General features: G+C 35.6%; 2 protein-coding genes across 2 annotated transcripts; both read right to left on the reverse strand.

Annotated features, from left to right (window-relative positions):
• Nucleotides 1–4,038: 4,038 nt before the first annotated feature.
• On the reverse strand, nt 4,039–6,120 carry LOC109062097 (interferon-induced protein with tetratricopeptide repeats 1-like). The gene is made up of 2 exons (XM_019079186.2): nt 5,968–6,120; nt 4,039–5,779 (listed from the first exon to the last, which is right to left on the reverse strand). The coding sequence occupies exons 1-2, from the start codon at nt 5,970–5,972 to the stop codon at nt 4,492–4,494; spliced, it is 1,293 nt and encodes a 430-aa protein (XP_018934731.1). The 5' UTR covers nt 5,973–6,120; the 3' UTR covers nt 4,039–4,491.
• A 2,123-nt stretch (nt 6,121–8,243) lies between these two features.
• Nucleotides 8,244–16,821, reverse strand: fas (Fas cell surface death receptor). The gene is made up of 8 exons (XM_042742235.1): nt 16,665–16,821; nt 15,961–16,069; nt 11,240–11,368; nt 10,852–10,966; nt 10,249–10,346; nt 9,957–10,078; nt 9,811–9,829; nt 8,244–9,459 (listed from the first exon to the last, which is right to left on the reverse strand). Exons 1-8 carry the CDS (start codon nt 16,701–16,703, stop codon nt 9,167–9,169), a joined length of 924 nt encoding a protein of 307 aa, XP_042598169.1. The 5' UTR covers nt 16,704–16,821; the 3' UTR covers nt 8,244–9,166.
• Between the last annotated feature and the right edge of the window lie 2,087 nt (nt 16,822–18,908).

An 18,908-nucleotide genomic window follows, 5' to 3' on the forward strand; every position in this document is an offset into this window, starting at 1 on the left:
TATGACTAAGGATGAAGCAATTTATGGCATGCAGTGTTATCAATATAGCTATGTTGTATAGTTATTCTGGTGCAGCTTCACACAATCAACAAGGTGCATGGAAGGAGAGTCTAAAGTATTAGGTTATAAGGTAATGTAAGGTAATGTAAAGTATTAGGTTATAAGGTAATGTAAGGTAATGCAAAGTATTAGGTTATAAGGTAATGTAAGGTAATGTAAAGTATTAGGTTATAAGGTAATATGATCTAATGTAAGTGTAAACACCATTGATATTAACTTATCAGAAAGCTGAAATAACACTAAAGTTGTAAAATGGTTTTGCACTATATGCTGGACTAATTAGGAGAATTTGAAGCAATTTGGTTGAGTTTGAGCCATTGTGTCATTTAAAGGCTTGACCACATTTGTTACAAAATAATTTTAGTTTGTACAGCAATTGGCCTCAGCAAACATGACTGCAATTATTTGAAAAATCATCTTTTATTGTTTCAAGTGAAGTGACAGCACTTACAGATGACATTGTTAACAACGATACAATTCATTCTGAAAACCTGCTTATGATAAACAGGATACCATTTTTAAAAATAATGTTAAATTACAAGTTAAAGTCAGGGTGGAGAGAACACTTTTCCTGACATTATTTTTCCCTGCACCTTATTTGCATCGACTAGCAGCGTGCATTCTAAGCCTCGAGAAATGCTTGGAAATTAACCAGTTTTCTGAGGACGTGGCAACTCCAAGTATAGAAGTTCACTGTTGTAAATTGCGACATGTCCTGAATGAAGCTTTATATTATCACTGAAGACGTTGATTTTGAACAATTTCTGTGTTGAAAAAAAAAGCACAGCATTTAATACAACAATAACTACTTATTGAAAATTAAAACTAGGATAATTAATGTTTTTCATAAAGATTTAGTCTATATTGTCTATGTTGTATAGTTATTCTGGTGCAGCTTCACACAATCAACAAGGGTGCATGGAAGGAGAGTCTAAAGTATTAGGTTATAAGGTCATGTAAGGTAATGTAAAGTATTAGGTTATAAGGTAATGTAAGGTAATGTAAAGTATTAGGTTATAAGGTCATGTAAGGTAATGTAAAGTATTAGGTTATAAGGTGATGTGATCTAATGTAAGTGTAAACACCATTGATATTAGCTTATCAAAAAGCTGAGATAACACTAAAGTTGTAAAATGGTTTTGCACTATATGCTGGACTAATTGAGAATTTGAAGCAATTTGGTTGAGTTTGAGCCATTGTGTCATTTAAAGGCTTGACCACATTTGTTACAAAATAATTTTAGTTTGTACAGCAATTGGCCTCAGCAAACATGACTGCAATTTATTTGAAAAATCATCTTTATTGTTTCAAGTTAAGTGACAGCACTTACAGATGACATTGTTAACAACGATACAATTCATTCTGAAAACCTGCTTATGATAAACAGGATACCATTTTTAAAAATAATGTTAAATTACAAGTTAAAGTCAGGGTGGAGAGAAAAATATACGGAGAGAAAAATTTGACACTTAAATGAGACTGAATGACACTGATTGATTTATATTGTTTTTATATCAGTCTAAAATGACCTATTTTTGGTTATCATTCTGCCAGCTGGCAGTGAACAAATCTATGATAGTCTTATCAGAAAGCTGAAAAACACTACATTTGTGAAATTGCTAAATGATTTTGCCCTTATATGCCTGACTAACTGGGAGAATTTGAAGGAAATTGGTTGAGTTTGGGCCATTGTGGCTCTGAATATGATGATTTGCCACATTTGTACAAAATTTTATTTTGTACAGAAGATATACTCAGCAAATTAGTTGAAACCTCATGATTTCAAGTGAAGTAGCTGAGCACTAACAGACTAATTTAATTAAACAAATCATTAAAAATAAAATAAAATTACTAAATAAATTCAGGGTGGAGGTATACTGACAGAAAAGGACAATTGACACCAAAATAAAAGTGATTGTGAATGACATGAATTGTTTGACTTTGTTTACAGATCAGTCTAAAATGACCTATTTTTTGTTATTATGCTGCCAGCTGTCAATGACCAAATCTACAGCAAACCATTCATATCTAGAATCTTTGTTTTGACTGATCAACATCATTTAGACAAGTAAAGAAATTCAAATTCTGCTACTGGTATTTTCAAACTGTTTTCAAAATATGAAATATGAATATCTAATGTCAAGACAACGTTATCATTTAATGTTGTGCATTTTTTAGTTCACAACTCTCATTCAGTCTATGGCAGAGCTATTGTTTTTTTCTCAATAATTTTCTGGATCTCATCTGCTTTTCTTCTTTCGTTCATGTGACGAAGAGTTTTGATGAGAGCTGGGTAGGCTCCATGTAAACCTCGTCTCTGGGACCAAGCTTGCAGAAGTGCGAAGGTCTTGTTCTTTCACATCGTTACGGTGATTAAGCTCATGTTCCTCAATACCAGTTTTGCTTATCCCACTGTGGTGGGCAACACGTTTCATTGTTTTCCAGCCCAGAACATCAGCAATTTCTGATAGGTGAGGGTTCAGGTCTAAATCTACACTGTAAAAGAAGACAGCACCGATTTAAGCTTATTATCCTGCTATTATTTGAACTGTGATCAAATGTCTTTATTTTCTCCAGAAACACAAGCCCAAAATATTTAAACAGAAGTGTTCTACTGTCTAGGGACAACCATCTGGAGTTAAAGGGGATGTTATACAAAACACTTTTTTTCCCTGTGGTATTGAAAATGGTGAAGAGGGTTTGAACCTTTGTCACTTTTTTCACCCCTGATGAGTTTGTATCCTTCCATGCAGAAGATAGTTAACTGGCTTTTGGTCATTGACTTTCAGAAAGTTTTCTGTGGGAGTTAGTGTTAGGGGCTAGAATACAGGGGGGAGCCAACAATGATCTTACATACCCCTCATCAAATTTGCAGTTGCACCCCTGATTGTTAGTTTGTGTTTATGTGTGTTTGTATATGTTAATGTATCAAGCCTTTTTGAACCATGTAGCACAAATTATAGCCTTGTCACACTTTTCCTGACATTATTTTTCCCTGCACCTTATTTGCATCGACTAGCAGCGTGCATTCTAAGCCTCGAGAAATGCTTGGAAATTAACCAGTTTTCTGAGGACGTGGCAACTCCAAGTAGAAGGTCACTGTTGTAAATTGCGACATGTCCTGAATGAAGCTTTATATCACTGAAGACGTTGATTTTGAACAATTTCTGTGTTGAAAAAAAAAGCACAGCATTTAATACAACAATAACTACTTATTGAAAATTAAAACTAGGATAATTAATGTTTTTCATAAAGATTTAGTCTATATTGTCTGATCATTACATTCAGTCTGAATGAAATGATGAGATGTCCTACCTGCCTGTCAACATGTATTTGCATACCTCCTATGGAGTAAAACGAGGTAACACTAGTGTTTTTTACAAGATAGAGGAATTTGATGGAATGTTTAAGTTTAAATCGAGCCGACGAGCTTGCAGAGTTTCTTCTTGACAGCTAAACTTAATTTGTTGGACTTTTTATTGAAAGACACCAACTTTTACCTGTTGAGACATGCCTTCAGTTTTATAGACCCATAAAGAGCTGTATTTGTGATGCTGGAGTTGGGGGAGACAAAGGTGGTTTGAAATATGCTTTATTATAGCTGTATTTACGCTAGGTGACACTAGTAGCTTAGAAACTAGTAGCTTATTTTAACGACTTTAAAGCACCATGGATAATCATTAGATATATTCCAGACATTTTGTTTACAATTAACATTTGGATCTTTTGATGTTGATGCTGTTATGTGGGTGTGACCCGACTGTATTTCTGATTGGATGTTCAGACATTTGAGGAGATTTGCATATTCACCATATTATACTGAATATTTGTGTTAGTGTTTACAAAGTCAATCTGCCTTTAAAAATTATTTTGTTGGTTCCACCTGTTTTTGCTGTTAGATATCTTCATCGGGCAATTTCAAATTCAGTGTGTTTTCAAAATCAATTCTTCACTCAGAAACAGGAGATGAAGTCATTATAAGCATGAAAGATTTATTATATAATTTTTCTTAACAAGTTCCATTTAACAAGTGATTTTTTTTATGGAATGGAAAATTACTGCACTTTATATCCTTGAATAAAGACTTAAGAAATGTCCACTTGTCTTTCTGGAAATTCATTATACAGAGAAAACTATTTATATTTATTTATGTTTTTCTATTGTCCTGGGTTAAATGTTCTTCTGATGACATTCTTTTAAAATAGGTGCCAAATGGCCTAAATGGCTTCAGTCATTCACACAATGCCATTAAATAGGTAAAGACCTCCACATAGGTAAAAAGAGAGAAATATTAAATACATATTTTTACAATAAGTTCAAAAAGTTCTAATTTCCTGGCAGAGCACAATTTCTACATTATAGTTTTCCATCAAGTAAAACAGAGAACATCATCCGTAGTGATTTTTGAGGGTTGTTGCATTAAAGCACATTTTAATCATCAATATGAATTCTTTCCAGAAAATTCCAAATTTCCTCACGGCGAGGATTTTTACGATTCATTGTAATTTTTTTAAGAATGCTAATGCTCTTCTTTTTGTCATCTGAAATAGCTGGGATTTCTGCCACTTTCATGTGAAAGTTGATTGAATCTTCTAACCGTCTGTAGTTGTATAGATAGCAGGCATAACAATAGTAAATATACTGTTGGCTGTGGGGAGGGAAATCTTCTATCTCTGACAGGAGCTGCTTGTAAATTTCATCTGCTCTCTCCCTGTTGCCTGCATACATGTGCATTGATGCAAGGGCTACCGTTTCTCTGAGTGAGTCAGGATAATGTCTGACAACCTCCTCAAACAGCTCAGTGGATTTCCTAGCCAGTGTCTTCCTTTCCATGTTGTCTTCCTTCACATTGAAAACCTTCCATTTGTAGCAATTTGCCAGACATTTCAACACTCTATTTGAGGCAGGGAACTTTTCTCGAGCTCTCTCTGCTGCTTCAACAGATTTATCTACAGAAATGGTTCCAAAATACCTGAAAATAGAACCCAAACACTCCAGGTCTCCGGTTTCAAGAGCTTTCTCTAGTAAATCTTGCATCTGTCTCTCATTGTTTTCTAGTTGCACCTCAGACTGTTTTTCTAAATAAAGAGCGTGAAGGAGCAAATTGTTTGGTTCATTCTCATGTGCAATTTTCAACAGTTTTAGAATCTCTTCATTAAGCTGTGGAGACCCATTATGAATTTTATATGTTTTTAACATAGCTATGGCAAGACCTTTGTGCCATTCTTTCCTCGCTGGTTCTGCATTTAAAGCCATCTTAAAATAATCAATCGCCTGACGCTTCTTGGACTTGTTGAACTTCACCAGCGTCCAGCCCTTTTCTCCACTGACTTCAGGATGTAGAGCACATCCAGGAGGAGCAGGATGCTTGCCCTGAAGACTCTCCACCTCTTCTAGGTATCCTTTGCTCTTATTCATCTCTCCCATAAGGAAGTAGACCCAAGCCAGGTTAGCTTTGTTGACCTGCAGCCGGACTCCAGCTTCTTCTGTTCCCTGCTCCTGAATCACACTTTCTGCTTTGTGCAGGGACGTCAGCGCCTCTGTATTGAAGCCGAGAGTCTGTTGGATGTAGCCTAGCAGGTTATAATAGTGAAGCAGCCAAGTACATCTTTCCTGGTTCACATCTTTCAAGTTACCCCGTAACGCCTTGAGTTCATTTTTACTGTATCCCAGATCCCAGGTGAAGTGGCACTCCAGCTTCTGAAGGCGTTGTTTCAGGCTGGAGTTACAGAATCATTTAGAAAAAAAAAGATGCTGTGTTTTTGTTTACATAAAAATATAGAATATCTAGCAGCCATTGAACAGATAATCAACATTTTTAATAGACTACAACATTTTTACACAATCCTACAAACAGTCTAAAAATCTGTCATGCATTTTTGCATATTTGAATGGTAAACAACTTACTCCATAATAATGGTCAGTGGTCCGGTTTGAGAGATGTTTCTTCTAGCAGTGTTGATTTGTTCTTTAAGTGAGCCACTGAGATATCATGCTGTATTTATAATGATCAAGCTCATAAAACCATCTGCTTATCTACCTGAACCAAGTCATTAAACACGTCAGCTCAGGATTCTTCTCTTGGAAATTTTCTATTCTGGCTTAGGTTTCGTTTCTTCAGTATTGACAGTGATAAAGTTTAAAGCCTGCCTTCATCAAGCATGAACTCCTAAGATGCAGGTTTTACAGCACAACATGTCCATGCTGTACTTTGTACTCTGTGGTCCAAAGTAATATTGATATTATTATATGGACAAGACCAAGTATCTTGCCGTTAAAAAGGTTAAAAAGGTAAAAAGTGATTTGCATATTTACCATATTACAATAAAAAAATGGTAATACTTTGGTAACATTGAGCAATACATATGATTATGTATTTATTTATTTATTTTTACGTTAGTTTACAATAAATATACAGCTGTCAATTTTTAGTTCATGTTAGCTCAGTTCCATTAAATATCAACATAAAATGTTTGATTTTAATAATGTATTAAGAAATGTTGATATTACCATTAACTAAAGGGCCTTTTGCACCGCGGGAAACTTTTCATAGTACCAGAACTAATTGTGGAACTATCCACTTTTTTTGGCATTTTCGCACCGCTGGAACTGGGTGCGATTTTAGTACCGGACTGCCTTTTTCGAGAACCAACCCTGCGTTCCATTCGGAAGGGCACTTTCCAATGCCCTAATCCCTTCAAAAGGGTTTACCCTCCGGAGTAAAATTTTCGAAGGTTTGAAGGGTGTAGTGGACCAAACAAATGTTTTTTGAAGTGCCCTTCTGTGTCATAATCACATGCCCACACAGAGGCGCCGTCATCATGCAAAGAATCTGCGCAAAGGATCATGGGAGCCTGAAGTGTCCATCAGTTGTACCCTTCAAAATCCTTCATTCCGAAGGGCCTTTTGAAGTGGCCAGTTTTGAGCACTTCGGTTTGGAACGACCCTTCAATATGGCGGCCATGATTGTTTTCTTTTTGGGATTGTGATATATCCCGTTTGGAATGCACCCCATATTAGCTCCTACACCGGAGCAGGGTCTAACCAGCACAACTGGTACTACCCGTGACGTAAGTATACATTGATTGGCCAAGCACACTCTCAATATGAGCCACTATTTACAAAGTTGAACTTTAAAACATCTATTTAGTTCTATCCAGCTGTTTTGCTGTTAGATCTCTCTCTATTCAACAGATTTATTGTGTATTTAAGATACATCAGCGCCTCTGTATTGAAGCCAAGGGCCTGTTGGATGTAGCCTAGCAGGTTGTAATGGTGGATCAGTCTGATGCACGCCTGCTGCTCCACATCTTGCATGTTCCTCCTCAAACCCTGGAGCTCATTTCGATATTGCCCCAGATCCCAGGTGAAGTGGCACTCCAGCCCCTTGAGATTTCTTTTCAGTGAGGAACTGGAGTTACAGAGAAAAATAAATTAGTCTTACGAGGACATTCACTGCTGACACAACATTTAGATCAGAGGATCAGAAAATTATTCGAATGTTGTACAATAAAACAAAAATCAACACTAAATCAATAAACAATAAAAAGAAAATTACTCATGGTAAGTAATCTTAAAAAGAAAAGTATTAGGTCTAGAAATAACAGTATAAAAATAGGAATGATTTAAATGAAAAATAAGACAATATTTTATGTTATCACTGATTCTTAAAATGTCCACATTATGAGATTTTTTTTTTCATATACAGTATATGACTAAGGATGAATTTATGACATGCAGTGTTATCATTATAGCTATGTTGTATAGTTATTCTGGTGCAGCTTCACACAATCAACAAGGTGCATGGAAGGAGAGTCTAAAGTATTAGGTTATAAGGTCATGTAAGGTAAAGTAATTATAAGGTAAAGGTATATAGGTTATAAGGTCATGTAATAATGTGTATTAGGTTATAAGGTCATGTAAGGTAATGTAAAGTATTAGGTTAAACCCAAGGTAATGTAAAGTATTAGGTTATAAGGTGATGTGAAATGTAAGTTGATATTAGCTTATCAAAAAGCTGAGATAACACTAAAGTTGTAAAATGGTTTTGCACTATATGCTGGACTAATTGAGAATTTGAAGCAATTTGGTTGAGTTTGAGCCATTGTGTCATTTAAAGGCTTGAGCACATTTGTTACAAAATAATTTTAGTTTGTACAGCAATTGGCCTCAGCAAACATGAATGCAATTATTTGAAAAATCATCTTTTATTGTTTCAAGTAAAGTGACAGCACTTACAGATGACATTGTTAACAATGATACAATTCATTCTGAAAACCTGCTTATGATAAACAGGATACCATTTTAAGTCATTAAAAACAATGTTAAATTACAAGTAAAAGTCAGGGTGGAGAGAAAAATATACGGAGAGAAAAATTTGACACTTAAATAAGACTGAATGACACTGATTGATTTATATTGTTTTTATATCAGTCTAAAATGACCTATTTTTGGTTATCATTCTGCCAGCTGGCAGTGAACAAATCTATGATAGTCTTATCAGAAAGCTGTAAAAACACTACATTTGTGAAATTGCTAAATGATTTTGCCCTTATATGCTTGACTAACTGGGAGAATTTGAAGGAAATTGGTTGAGTTTGGGCCATTGTGGCTCTGAATATGACAATTTGCCACATTTGTACAAAATATTATTTTGTACAGAAGATATACTCAGCAAATTACTTGAAACATCATGATTTCAAGTGAAGTAGCTGAGCACTAACAGTTTAATTAAACAAATAAAATAAAAATGAAATTACTAAATAAATTCTGAGTGGAGGTATACTGAGAGAAAATGACAATTGACACCAAAATAAAAGTGATTGTGAATGACTTGAATTGTTTGACTTTGTTTACAGATCAGTCTAAAATGACCTATTTTTGGTTATTATGCTGCTAGCTGTCAATGACCAAATCTACAGCAAACCATTCATATCTAGAATCTTTGTTTTGACTGATCAACATCATTTAGACAAGTAAAGAAATTCAAATCCTGCTACTGGTATTTTCAAACTGTAGAAAAAAACTATATGAAATATGAATATCTAATATCAAGACAATGTTATCATTTAATGTTGTGCATTTTTTAGTTCACAACTCATTCAGTCTATGGCAGAGCTATTGCTTCTTTCTCAATAATTTTCTGGATCTCATCTGCTTTTCTTCTTTCGTTCATGTGACGAAGAGTTTTGATGAGAGCTGGGTAGGCTCCATGTAAACCTTGTCTCTGGGACCAAGCTTGCAGAAGTGCGAAGGTCTGTTCTTTCACATCGTTACGGTGATTAAGCTCATGTTCCTCAATACCAGTTTTGCTTATCCCACTGTGGTGGGCAACACGTTTCATTGTTTTCCAGCCCAGAACATCAGCAATTTCTGATAGGTGAGGGTTCAGGTCTAAATCTACACAGAAAAAGAAGACAGCACTGATTTAAGCTTATTATCCTGCTATTATTTGAACTGTGAACTAATGACTTTATTTTCTCCAGAAACGTTCCATCTATAGGGGCTAAAATAAGGCATGCGTTTATTTTAATGGTTATTTTAAATAGTTATTTACCAACAAATAACTGGGTAAAAAGGTGATAATATCACATATTACTTATTGGTAATCAAAATTAGTGAATGAACTGAACATGAATTCAACAAATTTGATGCCAAAAAAAACAATGACCATTTCAAAGGAGGATACTGATATTTGATGCCTTTAAAAAACATGCAAACATATCAAATAGTTCTCACTAGCAAACATACCTTTCAGGGGAAGGTCTTCCTATATGGGGAAACACAAGCATATTCATCAGTCACAAAAGTTTTGAAAATGCAAACAAAAAATTAACATGCCGTTCCACTGTAACACCACAAGGGTGCGACGAAAGCTTAGAATAAGAAAAAATTACCTCATGATTCAGTACGCTCTGTTTTTCCTTAAAACAAAGCTTGTGTTTTCTCCATAGCCAGAACACCACTGCACCAACACCAGCCAAAAGTATGAGCAACACCACAAAGGCTACAATGGTCCCTGAAATAAGCAATCATATTAGTCAATTCTCTGTAATGTACTTAGCATTTATACTGCATATACTTTAGAGGACTTTTTTGAGTTATTGCTTATACTGTGAGTACACAGAAGTGCTCTTGGGACACTGGCATTTTAACATGTACTGAAATCAGTGATAAAGCAGCCCTTGCCTGTGCTTGTGGATTGTGGATGTACAGGCTCTTTGGCATCATGGCACACAGTGTTGTTGGTTTTTGTGCATTGTTGTTTCACTCCAAGTTCCTCACACCTGTTGGGTAAACAATAGGCAAACAGAGAAGACAGAATCATAAACTGAAAACCAATATATAATAAAAAAAAAAATCAAAAAAATCAAAAAACCAAAAACAAACCCAATCAAAAATCAAAAAACCCATAAACACTAAATAAAAAAATCAAAAAATTGAAGAAAAAAAAAAAAACCCTTGCGAACCTTTAGTACAGCTTTACCATCTGTATCCTATAAGGGTTACAGTTATTTCATAGTGCTATCTATTGTTATGTAAATCACAAGAATTGCTGTTACTTTTCTATTTTGTCTTTTTAAGAGAGGAAGAAAAAAAAGATAACTTATGTCAGGATCATTTCAGTATTTTCCCCAAACTGAGTCTGCTTTAGCACATATTGTATTTGGTCTGAATGGGAGCAACGTGCATGCACACAGCTTTTTACAGTAACTTCCATTCTAACTTTCTAAGCACACAGATATCTGTCATTCATTTCAGAGAGAAAAGGGCTTTTGTCCGACTACATACATGTCACAGGAATAACAGGCCTTGCACTCGTCACGCTTGTCACAGTAAAAATTTTCTTTGCACCAGCAGACAGTGTTGTAATATGGTGAACATCTCTCCTTCGTGTCCATGTTTGCTATTGGAAGGAGAGAAAGCAGAAATAAGACTTTTTAAAATTAGTTTTGCCTATGCTTACATTTGGGCTTCAAGAAGTACAATACTATTCTTTGAAAACAGCCCCATCACTGGCATTAGTGATGTTTTGGCAAATATTTTCTAAATAAGAATTGACTGTTTACTGCCCATCTGTTAAAATTCACGTTTATTAGATAGTAAAACAAAACAAAAAACACTGATTTGCAGAAAATCACAATTTAACTGACAAAACTAACAAGGTGTTAGGACCTACCATTGGAATCACAGACTTTACAAGGCTGGCATTTGTATTCACTGTTCGGGTGATCCATATAGGTGCCATCCTTACACCTCTCACAATTTGTTTCATTTTTATCGGTGCAGTCTTTAATGACCTGGTAACCTGTAACACACACAAATACACAAATTTGTATACTCCAGAACATCCTTTGGTTTCTGATAATTACACAAAACCAGTCATAAGGGTCAGTTTTTTTTTTTAAATTGACTGAAAGTTCTTCCATTGATGTATGGATTGTTAGGATGGGGCAATATTTGGCTGAGATAAAACTATTTGAAAATCTGGAATCTGAGGGTGAAAAACAAAAAACAAATATCGAGAAAATCACCTTTAAAGTTGTCCAAATGAAGTCCTTAGCAATGCTTATTACTAATCAAAAATTAAGTTTTGATATAATAACGGTAGGAAATTTACAAAATATCTTCATGGAACATGATCTCTACTGAACTTTATATTGCTAAGCTGAATCTATCTATCTATCTTTCTATCTATCTATGGGTCGGCAACGTTTTCAGCATGACGTGCCATTTTTAGTTTTTCTGGTTAACCACTGTGCCCACAACCCCCCCCCCCCCCTTTTTTTAATGGATTCTGTATTATACAGAATGCTTTCTACAGCACATACACATTTTAAAATAAGATTAAAAAAAAAACTAAAGGCCTATTTGATTTTCATCCAAATAGTTTCTGAAGATACAATTCATAAACATTAAAACAATCTTTTCAAAAGATTCTTAAATAAAAGATATACAGTGTGACTATACTGAACACCACTGTATGTGTGTGTGTATGTGTGACAAGTCCTATGCATTAAAACTGTACAGTTTAATCACCGTTCTATATTAATGCACTGCTTTAATTGATGCTCGCGCACACACACACCACTGGCACACAGAGATCTGATCGCGCTGTGCAAAAAGTAACATTCAGAAGCTCATAAACTTGTTTTCAGTGCTGCCACATGACATTTATTAATCAATACTGAATTGCTACATTATATTTCTCAGCAAGGAGGGGGGTAAAATAGAGTGACAGACGCACACAATTTACACCCTTCTCTCTCTCTCTCTCTCTCTCTTTCTCAAAATCAAGTTGCCATATTTGAGAAGAAAAAAAATTTGAGTAGTTTGCATTACTGGATATAGCTTTCAGTAATTTAACATTTCTACCATAAACATATCGTTAAAAGTTAACTAATATTAAATGATTTGCAGCTTTATCTTACCTCGCTCCCGTTGAGCTGATGCTTCTGCTTCTCCTTCTGCTAACATTAAAACCAAACCCCTACTACTATTATATTATTCATAATCACATTGACAATTATGACATCTATTAGACCTGTTAGACCGCCAAGGCTTTGATCTTAAGTGCAATATGTGCAGCAGTCGCGCGCACATCCGTAGACTAGAGCAAGTTAATTCTCACACTTTAAGAGTATTTATAGCTCCTAACAGGCTGTGTGACTATGAGAAGTTATTACCTCAAAATGTACGTCAGTATGCAGTTTTCCCTATTGCTCGCGTACCAGCGATTATCCCTCTGCGTGCCACTGTTGGCACGTGTGCCGTAGGTTGCCGACCCCCTGATCTACACTGAACGAAATTATAAATGCAACACTTTTGTTTTTGCCCCCATTTTTCATGAGCTGAACTCAAAGATCTAAGACTTTTTCTATGTACACAAAAGGCCTATATCTCTCAAATATTGTTCACAAATCTGTCTAAATCTGTGTTAGTGAGCACTTCTCCTTTGCCGAGATAATCCATCCACCTCACAGGTGTGGCATATCAAGATGCTGATTAAACAGCATGATTATTGCACAGGTGTAAGGCCACTCTAAAATGTGCAGTTTTATCACACAGAACAATGCCACAGATGTCGCAAGTTTTGAGAGAGCGTGCAATTGGCTTGCTGACTGCAGGAATGTCCACCAGAGCTGTTGCCTGTGAATTGAATGTTCATTTCTCTACCATAAGCTGTCTCCAAAGGCGTTTCAGAGAATTTGGCAGTACATCCAACCAGCCTCACAACCGCAGACCACATGTAACCACACCAGCCCAGGACCTACACATCCAAGATCGTCTGAGACCAGCCACCCGGACAGCTGCTGCAACAATCGGTTTGCATAACCAAAGAATTTCTGCACAAATTGTCAGAAACCGTCTCAGGCAAGCTCATCTGCATGCTCGTCGTCCTCATCGGGGCTTTGACCTGACTGCAGTTTGTCGTCGTAACAGACTTGAGTGGGCAAATGCTCACATTTAATGGCTACTGGCACTTTGGAGAGGTGTTCTCTTCACGGATGAATCCCGGTTTTCACTGTACAGGGCAGATGGCAGACAGTGTGTATGGCGTCGTGTGGGTGAGCGTTTTGCTGATGTCAGTGTTGTGGATCGAGTGGCCTATGGTGGTGGGGGGGTTATGGTAAGGGCAGGCGTATGTTATGGACAATGAACACAAGTGCATTTTACTGATGGACGTGACAAGATCCTGAGGCCCATTGTTGTGCAATTCATCCATGAACATCACCTCATGTTGCAGCATGATAATGCATGGCCCCATGTTGCAAGGATCTGTACACAATTCCTGGAAGCTGAAAACATCCCAGTTCTTACATGGCCAGCATACTCACTGGACATGTCATCCATCGAGCATGTTTGTGATGCTCTGGATCGGTGTATACGACGTGTTCCAGTTCCATTGAAGAGGAGTGGACCAACATTCCACAATCAACAACCTGATCAACTGTATGCGAAGGAGATGTGTTGCACTGCATGAGGCAAATGGTGGTCACACCAGATACTGACTGGTTTTCGGACCCCCGAATACAGTAAAACTGCACATTTTAGAGTGGCCTTTTATTGTGGCCAGCCTAAGGCACACCTGTGCAATAATCATGCTTTCTAATCAGCATCTTCATATGCCACACCTGTGAGGTGGATGGATTATCTCGGCAAAGGAGAAGTGCTCACTAACACAGATTTAGACAGATTTGTGAACAATATTTGAGAGAAATAGAATTTTTGTGTACATAGAAAAAGTCTTAGATCTTTGAGTTCAGCTCATGAAAAATGGGGGCAAAAACAAAAGTGTTGGGTTTATAATTTTGTTCATTGTATCTATCTATCTATCTATCTATCTATCTATCTATCTATCTATCTATCTATCTATCTAATGTTTGGCATAAAAGAAAAAATTATAATTTTGACCCATACAATGTATTTTTGGCTATTGCTACAAATATACCCGTGCTACTTATGAGTGGTTTTGTGCTCCATGGTCACACACTAACCATACAAAAAACTACCACTTACCAATCAAAAATATACCTCCTTCTAACCAACATATTTCTAAGTAAACAAAAAAAACGTTTACCCAACATACTGAGGTTACTTTTGTGACTCATATCACTACGCTGGAATATAAAATTGTTTTGAAATACAAAAATCAGTTAGAATATATGAATGTGAAAGAAATAAGACTAAGTGATCCATAGAAATAACTTGGATTACAATTACTTTGTTCATATTATCTTAAACCAATAGCCAGTGTTGCCAACTTAGCAATTTTGTTGCTAAATTTAGCAACTTCTCACACTACCCTAGCAACTTTTAGCAACTTTTGATAAGTGACTCAAACAATAAAAAGGCACACATTTTCCATCTAAATTACACAAGAGGAAACCAAAGATGCCTAGTAGTACACACATCACGTGAATTAAGTTAGCTGCTATTTGCAATTGTTCAATTTAATAATAATAATTTAATAATTGTTCATTTATGATACACCTTGTTAGTAGCTTGTACCTGCGACTGTTGATCTGTTAGTACACTGTAAGAAAAATATCTAGAAAAATGGATAAGGTACTAGTAATTTTCCAGGACATTATCTTTTACCCATTATTCATTATCCATTGTAACCCTGTAACCCGACCACACAAAATATATTGAGTAATTTTAAATGCAGGTTAAAAAAAAAAAAAAAAAAAAAAAAACCTGTTAAACATCAATACATAAAATTCCTTAATATTAACATAGTAGATTGTGTCCTATATTTAGTTCTTAAAGTGTAGCATACTAACTAACTGCTAATACACTGCTTAAAATTATAATTGTTAAGAATGTGTAGTTTTACTAGTTTACTAGCTAATTTAAAAAAAAAAAACTTAAATTGTAATTGTTCAAAAATTAAAAAAAAAATTCAGTGTTGTATTCAAAAATAGTTATATTTTAATATTGTTACGTTATATTATTTTACAAACCAATCTAAATGAACATCTATAAAATATTTTTTTTGTTGAGACTTGATGTAGTGACACAATTATGCATTGTAATTACATGATGTCATCATACAATGACATCACAACGTAATTTTTGTGTGTGTGTGTGTGATTTTTTTTGTGATTTTTTTTTGTGTGTCATTTAGCAACTTTAAGCAGCAAATCAACATTCCTTTAGCAACTTCCCCTGAAAATTAGTTGGCAACATTGCCAATAGCCTATTAACGTTATTTATTTGTTTGTTTGTTAGGTAGCCACGTAATAAGATGGATCTTCAACCAGAAAAATAAAGCCCTGCTGAATGTAAACCTACTCAAACCCTAACGCAACACGTTTGATGTGAAATAAGAAACGATGTCCACCTCGCTAACAATATAACGTTATACCGTGTATGTGTGAACATATTTGATCTTACCTGTGGGACAAAGACAGCAGGTGTTTCCCTCGTGCTGGTAAGTCCCGTACTCACAGGCGCCGCGTCTCGTGCGCCGGAGCCTGCCTTCTGTCAGTCCTACAGTTAACACCTGAAACACGGAAAAACTGCACTTAACAGATAAAATATGAAATTAAAGTTTGTTGAAATTCTTTTCAAGCATGCTTTCTCAACCATAAGATGATGGGTAACTTAAAACGATCATAAACCAATAGGCTAAGCTATGCGACAAAAAAATCGAAAGTGAAACTTAAAAGACCAATACGTTTAGTATGTTTATACTACAGTATTTTACACTAAATTGTATACAAATATTTTTAAAATAGCAATCAACAAATATAGTACAAACCAATTCCATACATTTCTGTGTTCCTCTAGTGATTGTCGATGTCGGGCGCGTTTTAGATATTATATACAGTGAGCAGTATTATATTTTTAGCAATTTTGTTGCTAAATTTAGCAACTTCTCACACTACCCTAGCAACTTTTAGCAACTTTTGACAAGTGACTCAAACAATAAAAAGGCACACATTTTCCATCTAAATTACACAAGAGGAAACCAAAGATGCCTAGTAGTACACACATCACGTGAATTAAGTTAGCTGCTATTTGCAATTGTTCAATTTAATAATAATAATTTATATAGGCTACCATATAAAACTGAATTGGTTTAAAGTTTTACATACCGCACAGCACAGAAATACGACGAGATTGCAGACATACATGTCTTAAGAGTAAACGGCACGAAGAAACAGCTTTGTAGTGATAAATCCCCCAAAAACGTATAAGGTACATAATCAACAACATCCACAGTTAAAACGGAAGGAGGGGAGGTGTCTTATGCGCGAGCTAATTGTTCTTTTGAGCCGAATCTTATCAATCGGTCTTACCAAAACCGGTCAATCTTGGTCCAAGCCGTTCTCGAGACAATAACAAGTCACATACTCATTGAAATTAGTATATGATAGTTGGTTTTAATAAGTAGCATTTATTGTCTAGACCTCTAAGAGCACGTGATTTGCTAAAAACGGTATGATGTAAAGGAATCAAACTAACCGGTTCACTAAATCGAACTGTTCAAAAGAACCGATTCGAGGTAAAGGGCGGACTTTCCCATCTAGGGAATTTTGTCTTAAAGGAATCCCCGTTGTTGAGCTGTATTCAAATTTCTGATCGTTCTTACTGCAAACATTTGTAGACCAAAATGATATTAAAAATCTATTATTTTAAAGCTTTAGCATCTAACATGGGCGCCGTATAGGGGGGAAAAGTTAGGACAATTCCAAAAAATAGGTAAAAACTAATATTTTTTTTTTTATTATATTATACACTATATAAACCATCATCATTGAGTATATTTCAAATAATAATAAAATGAATGATGTCTTTGATTTTACTTATTTTGGCAATAAAAGTTAAAGATCACCATTGACCAAAAAATAAAATATCCATATTGACCAACCACCCCCCTGTATCTGCATGAAATGGTTTGGTCCTGCCTTAGCGCACTCATCAGTGACGGTGTTTAGTTAGTTGCAGACAGTCAATCAATGCACGGCGCGCTAGAAATACAGAGACCATAATGTTGTGTAGTCAAATAAAATCTGGTTTTCAGAAAAGGAAAGAGAGGAAAGACAAAAGAAAGGGTGTTGTTCTGTATCCCAGTTTTTCACCAAGAAAGGTGGGTAACGTTAGCCTTTAGTCTGTGAGTGGTATTAACCTGTTGTCCAAAGTGAAATAAGATAGCTAGCTGCAGGCTAGTGTCAACCTACATTTCATCAACATTAAATCAGTGCAGGGAGACGTTTAGCAAGATATTCATATTAAATCATTGTCCATGCCCCTTTTATCAGACTTAACAACAGATGAGTCAGCAGCACCCCAGTCTCCCCATAACTGCACCCCTCCCTGTCCCAGTGAAGAAGATGAGCAACACTGTGTTAATGACTTAGCATCATTCCAAGGAGTCTGTGTGGGGTTCTCTGTCTCTCTTGCTCTTTTTTTACCATAACAAAAAAGAAAATGAAATATTTATTAATGACAGAAATCAAACACAAATAATTTTCTCACATAATGACCATTATGACATAAATAAAAAAACAAAAAAAAAAACAACCTCCTGTCTGTACTGGATGCAGTTAGAAACAATGAGTAGCTTACCTCAACCTGCATGTAAGTTACAGACAATATTAAAATAATCCAGTTGGATGTGTTCATTTAGACTGAATTTTGGCCATTAAATGACATCTATAGATACAGACTTTATTATTCCCATCATGAAGGGCAATTTATTTGAGAAGCTTACACACACACACACACACACATGCAAATCTATCGTATATAATGTATGTAATCAAGTGGTGGTAATACAGAACTATAAGTAATTTGTGTCAATGTTCTGTAGTGTTAGTGTCATTTATTGGTATATGGCATATTTTAATATACTGTTTATATCACAGTATATATGTATATCGACATGCATTGTGTGCATCCTACATTTTAAGGTAAAAAATGTTACATAATATTGCTTTAAGGACATTTTTATGATGGCTTTTAATCTTGCACACAAATAGTGAACTGCATACTGTATGCAGACTTGCATTTACAAATCACCAGCAGTTAATATTGTGCTAGTACTAGTATTGAACTACAAGCAGCAAGACAGTTGCAAGGCTTTGATTAGAGTTATGTAAAGCTTTTGATGGGACAGTTAGGTCCTAGAGATGTGGTGACAACAGCTGCGCAGAGGGGGCCCAATTAGATTTTTTTGTCATGGGGCCCAAAATTCCTGGTGGCGCCCCTGGCATCTAACATACTTATGAAAATTTGCCATTTTATCAAACAACAGTTGAGATGTAGCTTCCTGAGGCTTTGTAGCCTACCACCTATTGCAATGGAACTGGTCATGTGATTTACAACAATTGTTCAAT

The sequence above is a fragment of the Cyprinus carpio genome, chromosome B17, assembly GCF_018340385.1.
Source record: "Cyprinus carpio isolate SPL01 chromosome B17, ASM1834038v1, whole genome shotgun sequence".
NCBI lineage: Eukaryota > Metazoa > Chordata > Actinopteri > Cypriniformes > Cyprinidae > Cyprinus > Cyprinus carpio.

Excerpts from the sequence above, each read along its gene's own strand:
- fas (XM_042742235.1), bottom strand. The coding sequence starts at position 16,703 with ATGTATGTCTGCAATCTCGTCGTATTTCTGTGCTGTGCG. Across the intron at positions 10,347-10,851 it reads GCCTGTTATTCCTGTGACAT|GTGTGAGGAACTTGGAGTGA; the intron begins GTATGTAGTCGG and ends TTTACCCAACAG. Across the intron at positions 10,079-10,248 it reads TCCACAATCCACAAGCACAG|GGACCATTGTAGCCTTTGTG; the intron begins GCAAGGGCTGCT and ends TGCTTATTTCAG.